Raw genomic sequence first — 8886 nt, 5'->3', positions numbered from 1 at the left:
ATCAGAAACTTGAGTCTGAACAGCACACTATACTTCAGTCAGATTCAGTAGAGCTGTGTTTTGATACAGCAATCCAAATAACTGAGATTTACACGTAATTTACTCAGTGTGCAAGATGAATCCTATTTGAGATTAAAGTGCTCCAGTATCTGAATGTGTTATATATATATAAATATATATATATGTGTATATAAAATAAGTATAATAAAATCTGAACAGTGTTCAGATTTGAAGAGTGTCAGGAAGGTTGTGCAGTTATTTCTGCAGCAGCCATATACTCAAGATGTTCTGAAGAAACCAAGCACAGACACTGCAAACATGAGAACTAAAACCAGTACTACTATCAAAGCTGCATTTATCCCATATCATTAGCAGAATTATGACCAGTAATGTACAACTCTGATGACTTAAAGCTGACCTTAAAAGCCCACCATTGTTACTTCAGGTTTTAAAATTCCACAGGAAAAATAAATTTAAGAGACCCATGAGAGAAAGCCTCCCACCCAAGAAAAACTTAAAACACACACTGCACTCACTTTAGCAAGATTTACTGCTAAATTTCCTTTCTGTGTCTGTGAAAGATAGGGTGCTTCTGCCTTTAAAAATTTAGTAGGCAACTAAACTGAACATTATACACAGTAAGCATCTTATTATTTTATTCGTTGCATCTTTTATACAGAATAAGCTTCACTGATATTTAATTCACTGCAGTATTCTCCTGATGTAGCAATAAAAGATTACATTATAAACAAAGAACAAAATTTTGACTTGAATTTTTCTTTAAATGTGTGCAATTTTTGCAATTGACAAACAGCATCACAATTACTGAAAAAAAATGAAAGAAGCACATAAACTATGGCTCATTTTTTTAATCTCCAATTGATAGTTTTTCTATGTTTATCATAAATATGGGAAGCTAAACTCCAGCAACTAAAAACAGACATACCTATAAATTCCTAGCAACCAGGATTCAAATAAAGGAGAAAACATACAACAACAACAAAGTTTCTTTTCACTTAAGTTGACATCTGCAATCTATTTACACTATATGAGTTTAAATTCCACAAGATCATGAAGGGTAAGGAATTTTGAAATAACCTGTTAAGCATTATTTAAAATGGCACTTTTGTAACTCAGGTCTGGGATTTTAGAATTGCTGAAACAGTGAAAGACAATACACTGCAGTATGTCTATATCATTATAACATAAAAAAGAAACTACTCCATAAAGTGTCACTGAGATGGCTCAATCAAGTAATATACATTTGTATATTCATCAAGATAGATATTACGGTAAAAATGCTCACATTAAAAAATATAGTTATTATTGTTTGGATTTTCATTAAAACTAGAAGGGACTACATGAGCCAAAGTATGAGGAATTTGGATAAACTGACATGCTTCCTCATTTTATAGCACTAATAAAAATAATATTAGAGAAAGCTCTATTATAAATCTTTAATAACCACAGTTTAATTTCCTAGTATATTTTAAAAACTTTACTATGTGGGTGTATGTGCATGCAGGTCTGCATAAACACACAAACAGATAAAAAACCTCAAAGTGTATCTATTACACATACACACATATCCACATTCCTGCATACAACACTTCCATAATGCAAACAGTATGCAGGGACTCTTCCATGTGACAACCAGGTGCCACATGCCATGCTTTCTTATTTCTCTATGTTTATCCAGTAAATGTAATAACACTTCCATATTTGGCTGAATGTCAGTGTAAAGATTCTTAAAAATAATGGTGATTTAGCCATAACATCATACATGAAGAAATGATACTGCAAATACTGCTGATCAAAAGTTCAGCATGAAAGTTCATAATGAAATGGAATGTAAAGTATTCTAAAAATTAGTATTCAAAGATTAGTTAAGTATTATGGCAAAAAACTTGCAATTTATAGAAAGTTTAAAATGTAATTCACATTATGAAGACTGGAGATACTTTATAGATGGAATTTTTAAATATGGATATGACTGGCATTTATTTTTAAGCTTACTTCTATTAGAAATACACTTGTTTCCTGTACAGGTGATGCTTTGTCTATGCCATATACAGTAGAAAAATAAATTCTTTAGCAACCTAGAAATAGTTTATAAAAACTCTTGAAGTTTCATTTTCTTTGCTAAACATGCCAAGATTAGACTGAAAACTATAAATAAAAGCTATATAGACAACAGGTAAAGTAGAACAAGTTAGGAATACTACAATTTACAGGACAGACTTTATTGGACTATTAGCTCCTGTGTGCTTTGCAATAGGAATAGGGTTGACTTTTCTTTTTTGTTTATGTTTTCTTAAAAAAGATAATTACTTGCAAGAATATAACACAATATCAAGATAATTTATAATATACATGTACTTCAAACAGCAGCCAGGTTTATGGTATCTTAGTAATCTAGAATGATAATCCAAGTCATTAGAAGTACAATACCTAGGACATAAGTGGGAAAGGCAATTTTTATTTTGGGAAAATGGAGCAAATCAATCTCTTAATAAAAGCCTTAATTCTCAAAATCATCTATTTACTATAATACATACAAGACGATCTTAAATCTTGTTATAAGTGAAGATTACAACAGTGACCATCATAAAGCTTTTTTTTTTAAAACTACACAAAACATTCTAGCAGCTGAATGAGAAATAAACTTTCTTCTTTGCAGACCTAAAAAGGTACATTTTGAGCATGAAAGAAAAAAAGCTGCTATGAAAAGTCTCACAGGTAGTGTTTATCTGTGGTCTCCCCTCTGCTACAATTTGTAACCTTCTAATTTTTTTACCACTATCAAAATATTTAACCAAAAGATTTGTTTAAATTAAGCAGCATTCTTTTACAGCAAAATTGGTACCAATATAAAAGTAAAATAAATGAAAAAAAAAAAAAAAAAGATAATTTAAAAATATGGTGAAAAAAGAGAGTCATTTGAAATTTTAGTACAACATACCACAGGAAAAAAATATGAATACAAGTTTATGTGATTTTATATATACACACTTCAAAGAGGTTAATTGTCAGTACCCAAAGTATTTATTGCTATGTATTAGCAATGCATTTTTGTATATCTTTAGAGGGTCACATAAAAATAGATTTAAAGAATAGATTAATTGAAGTCCTAGATTAAAACATTGTTTGGTTTAGAGAATTTTACTACAACAAAAGTCATGTTTATGTATGAAAAGTTATATAACCTTATACGAAAATGTCATGAACTATTTTCTAAACACTACATGTATTCCCAAGTGGGAAAAATTAAAATATCTAAAATATATTAGATTAAGTTTACAAGACCATCAATGATCTTTTAAACATGCAGCTGTTTACAGAATTAACAGTTTTACAAAATGTTTAGTTCAGTAATGGAACATAAAGAAATAAGTAGGCAACATCAAAATTTTTGTACAATATTTGAAACTCACTTTTACAACAAGCATGTCCTTGGTATTGTGCTGTAAGAAATAATAAGCAAGTTCACCCACCCTTAAACTGTCCACAGGTTTACTTATAAGTAGATGGATGGTGAAGGATCGTAAAATTCTCAACAGTGCATTTTGCATTCTTCCATAAACCACCCTAAGCATAAAGTCACATAAGTAGCCAGGAGATTACAAAATGAACTATAGCTGGGCTTTAGTTGCTTACACAGAATGCTTGAATGTGAAGCAAATTGCCAAAAATAGCATGTTAAATAACAAAAACCAGCCATAAAGCAGGCTGTAAGCACTGAATGTTTCATAAATGTAATTTTTTTAAATCATTTAATTTCTATAGAAAAATTTTATTCACAATATATTGTGACAAACCGTCACAGGAATGATATAGTGATTGCAATAAGGTATCATGCAGCAGCAGCTTTGTACTTTATAGCTATTTTTGCTTTTAAAAATTAAACCTCTCCAGTCATGCTTATCACATAGTTTTTATCTGCAGCGTGTACAAATGAGGAACACAGTACGGGATATAACAAAAAGATGTCCAATCAGCTGGATGGGAATTATTTTTCATAAATATGAAGTACATTACTGTATCCTGAAACATGCATGTCTATAGCTTGTCTCTACTGTCCAGCGCCAGGCTGCCTGCAATCATCTTCTGTCTATATAATACCAAGAGGGTCTGCTGGTAGCTGCGACTGTATCAGCTGAGGCTGCAGCGGGGGCGGCAGCTGCAGGGGTACCATGGGTTCCACCATCTGCACTGGGTTGGAAGGTGGTGGCTGACAAGCCACTGGGTTAGGTGCTTCTACAATCTCCCCGTTGTAAAAGAAAAACTGACATTGTTGAATGAAGGTCTCTATAACCGACTGGTGGATTTTGGTGGTAGAAAGAAACTCTTTGTTTTCAAAATCAGGTCTCATCAAAGTAGGCCAGAAACAAATCGATAAGTTATCAGCAGTCATAAAGTTGGTCTTATATTGCTGACTAACCCTGAAATGAGAATGATACACACAGCGTGAATTAAAACCAGTATGCAATCGACTAGAAATATTCTCATCGCGCTCTAACTGTAGGCATCATTACTAAACAATCTCAAGATTTTTGCTCCTTTCCTCCAGCAATCCATTAAAACAATTGTGCTGGAATACTTTATGCAATTATGCATAAGAAAATTCAGAAACCATGCTGTTTCCAGATTTGGATAGTTAACTAATATAAATCTGATTAAGCTTTTAATCAAGAAAGAAATTCAACATTCCACCAGCATTTTGAACTGACAATAATAAACAAACTGAACAAGTTCTTCACTTATCTGAATTCATTATTGCAATACTATTACGAAAAAAACCTGAAAACAAACCTCCAAAGAATAACAAACCATCCTGTTACCAAATTTATCATCTACACGTAAATGCCTCCTCAGAAAAAACAAAATGCTTTTCAGAGTAACAGGCTACAAAGAGCCTGGATATTTTGTTTTCTAAAATATTCTGCATTCTAAACCAACATCACAATTTTATCAAGAAGTAATTACTGAGAGATACATTAAAAATCATGTGTTAATACATCTGAAAAACACCTAAGATATGCATTCAGCTGGCAACATGCATTTTCTATATTACAGTACACATCACAATGGTAATAGACCTACAATTGTCCTGTAGAAATAGAAAGTGAAACTTCAGAAATTTGTCAGTTACAATTTTGATGATTAACAAGAGCAGCCCACAAGAAATTCTGACAGCTGGCTGTAGCCCATAGATTCAAAAGCTGTGAAAGCCATAGTAAACACTAGAATTAACACTATAAGAAAATATTTCCACTCATTTACAATGCATGTATCCTGGTAACTATAAAGCATAAAAAATAGTGTGAAGGTATACAAATACTGCCTCTCAATCTGTTTTGAGTAAGTTTGGTCCAAAGGACATTTGGATACTATTTCTGAATGTCAGTAACATTCATAACCTCTTTGCTAAAAAATTACATTTTAAATTAATTTACAGATAGAAGAATAAATGTAAGCTACATTTTGCTTAGCATTATTATTAACATGCTGTATATCTCCACAATCATTACACCCAATAAATGAAGCAATGGGAACCTATGGCTAGAGGTCAGAATAAACAGAAAGGCATTGCACCTCGTCCCCAACAACAACTCGCTATCAGATTAAACAAAATCAACAATCAACTGTATACCCTCCTGTGCTTCAACTTTACCTTTGTACTTTCTAAGAGTAAGCAAAACCCTACCAAACCTCTATGCTGTCTCCTACCAAACTTTCCCAAACTACTTCAGAATCTTCTTTTAAGTGCTCAGCAAATGCTCATTTACCTTCTGTGTTCACTCAAAATGAAAAATGACGAGCGTCTCTCCTGATCCTGGCCCACTTTCTCCACTGCCAAGTCTCAGGAAATTCAGACTGTAAACCCACTCTGATCAGACTTCAATGGCTGTACACTGGTGCTTTCCCAGACTTCAGAAGTATATTATGCCATATTAGTCCTTATGTATAAAGGATCTTGTTACCAAAGAACGTGTATAAAACACAACCAAAAAAGCCAATTTCAATCCAATACTATCCTGTTTTAAAAGCTCGCTTCTGCTTACAGTTAATCAACCACAATTACCTGAAATGCTCAGAGAGGTGCTTATAACACTAATGAAAAATTCATCTCACTGTTGCCATTTATTGAATTCTTATGCTTACTGGTCTCATACGATGTGGACAATACTTATATTTTTTGTTTCAATAACCGGGTCTTGTGCTTGTGGACACACCAAAATATTATCAATCAACCATTACTAACTATACAACAATAGCACACATTTTACTATAATGACATAGGATGTAAAAACAAAGCATCTAAAACATTAGCTTGTGATGAGAGCTCTTTCATCATGTAGAAGACTGCTTTACCTCATTAAATGAGCAATTCATTTGGCAAACATTTCCATTTTAATTATATACCAGCAGTAATTTACCACAAATTAATCTCTTAAAAATAAATACAGACTGTCAAGAGTTTAGCTGCAAGTAGCCTTTAAGATCCTGTACACAGCTGTATCCACCTCTTTCTATATATGCAATTGCTTACATTGAAGCAGATTTCTTGCTGAATGGAATGCAACTACCTGACACTACAAATGAGACAAAAAATGACAGCCTTTCTTTAAGAAAAGATCATGTTGTTACTAGCAACCTGTAATGTAAATCACCCATTAACAGAGTGGACCAGACCAGAAAGTAAAGGCCAGCATACATCACTTATGCTCTCCAGTGAATTCCATGATTAATATGTTTCATTTGTTTGTAGATATGCATGCATTAGAACCTATTCAGGGATTTTTAAAATTATGTTTAGCACTTTTACTTGCAGCAATCCAGGTACTTGACATTGTACATTCAGCTGTGCTATGCAAATAGCTGACCAGATGAAGACTTTTGACAATTCCAAGACTGCCATTCTTCCACAAAAATTTTTATCAGGTTGATTAAGAATTAACAAAACATTTCAGGTAACTAATAACCAAGTCAAGTCTGACACATTTAGTTTTACTTTAGATGCAAGCACATCATGAAGTTCTCTAATATGGGTATTTGTTCATTGATATGGTTTAATCTATTTTAGGGCTGAATTTGTATTGGACAAGACTACAATGGAAAAATTGATCCCTTTCCCTGAAAAGGAAAATGGATGACTTTATAAACATTAAGCAAGTTGTATATGTGACGGAGAGAAGTGTAAAAGTAGGCACCTAAATTCTAAAATCTTACACATTCCATGAAAAAAGACTCCTTCCAAACTGCAACAGACTACCCACACTCTCCCTGTTGACTAAGTAGGGAGGTTAAAGGTTCTTATTTCTACCTCCATAATACAAGCGCAGTTAGATCATTACAAATACCTGCAGAAACACAAACACACAGAGAGTAGTCCAGAACAATTATATGTCATGAAAAGCTTATATATGCATGTATACACAGAAGTGCCTGGCTGAAAAGTAACAGTGCAGAGAGAGAGACTGATGGACAACAAACTGAGCATGAGTCAGCCAGGTGACCCTGTGGCAAAGAAGGCCAATAGCACCCAAGGCTGCATTAGGAGTGCTGCCAGCAGATCTAGGGAGGTGATCTTTCCCCTCTGCTCAGCACTGCAAAGGCCGTATCTGGAGTCTGGGATCCAGCTCTGGACTCTCCAGCACAACAGACATATAAACATACTACTGGAGTGAGCCCAATGAAGGGACAAAGAAGATCACTAAGAGATCCAAGATTCCTCAAATGAGGAAAAGCCAAGAATGTTAATATTGCTTAGAGTATCTGATAGGAGGATGTAAAGATGATGAATTGAGACTCTTTGGAGTGGTGTTCAGCATAGGACATAAGGCAACAGGCACAAACATCCACAGGAAATTCTCTTAGCATATGAAAACACTTCTTTATTGTGAGGGTGACTGAGCACTGAACAAGTTGTTCTGAGAAATTGGAGTCTCACTTCCCAGAGATCCTGAAAACCAAACTGGACACCATCCTGGGCAATCTGTTGTAATTGACTCTGTCAAAGCAATGGTGTTGAACAAAACAATCTCCAAAGATCAATCTCTCCCTGAACCTCAACAATAATACAGTTAATCTCATTCTGTGGATTCCAGAGAATAATTTCGTAAGAAGCACAAGTAAGCTGGTCTTTTTCTCTCTTTTTTTATGACAACATTGTATATGTAAAGGCTCAGATTATGATGTGATATACATCCATTAATACTATTTTAGTACATATGGAAATAACTTTTAAAGATAAAAACATTAAATTTTTATGCAAGAGGCAAAATTTAAGAAGCAAATGTAACCAAGTTACTGTTACTTATAGATTTGTTCTACGTTTTACTATTCAGCACAGGGTTTGGGCTCTATATTTTAGATTTTGATATTTTAGCAGGAGGGGGACAGAGGGAGGAAGCCAAATGACTCAAATTCCTTAAAACCTAGATTAGTCTATAATTTTAATGGCTATTATTTCCTGGGGGAGGGGGGGTGGAAGGGGGCTATAATAGTTGTAATTAGGTGCATTGTTATTATTAGGTGCAGTTATTCTTTCAAGCTTTTTTTATGTAGAGCAATCATTCTTATAACTTTATAGTAGCAATGATGCCAGATAAATATATCAGTAAAATGTGAGAAACAAATCTACAAGGCTTTAATAATCAACTGTAACTCCTAATTTATTTTTCCACATTTTCAATTCTAGTAGATATTTCATTGTTAAAAACACAATCTTTTTTGCAATTATTACAACTTAAATGAAATTGAAAAATACTAAACCTGTTTAGATGTGTTATTATGTATCTGAAGACATCATAGTTCACTGGGTGGAATTTCTTCACAATTTCTTTTAACTCGTGTAGCCGTTCTGTCTTATCCATGATTTCT

The 8886-nt window shown here is 33.5% G+C and overlaps 1 protein-coding gene across 1 annotated transcript in view; it reads right to left on the bottom strand.

Moving 5' to 3' along the window:
* Positions 1-338: 338 nt before the first annotated feature.
* The window catches only part of ARHGAP5 (Rho GTPase activating protein 5), a 48100-nt gene continuing 39552 nt past the window's right edge, over positions 339-8886 (bottom strand). The window contains exons 7-8 of the mRNA XM_069017780.1: positions 8779-8884; positions 339-4442 (exon numbers count right to left, since the gene is read on the bottom strand). Of these exons, the coding sequence (XP_068873881.1) occupies positions 4112-4442; positions 8779-8884 (437 nt within the window). The 3' untranslated portion in view covers positions 339-4111. The remainder of the gene's footprint in view (positions 4443-8778; positions 8885-8886) is intronic.

Source organism: Aphelocoma coerulescens, chromosome 5 (assembly GCF_041296385.1).
Source record: "Aphelocoma coerulescens isolate FSJ_1873_10779 chromosome 5, UR_Acoe_1.0, whole genome shotgun sequence".
NCBI classification, from domain to species: Eukaryota; Metazoa; Chordata; class Aves; order Passeriformes; family Corvidae; genus Aphelocoma; species Aphelocoma coerulescens.
This window is presented reverse-complemented; position numbering and strand designations above follow the sequence as displayed.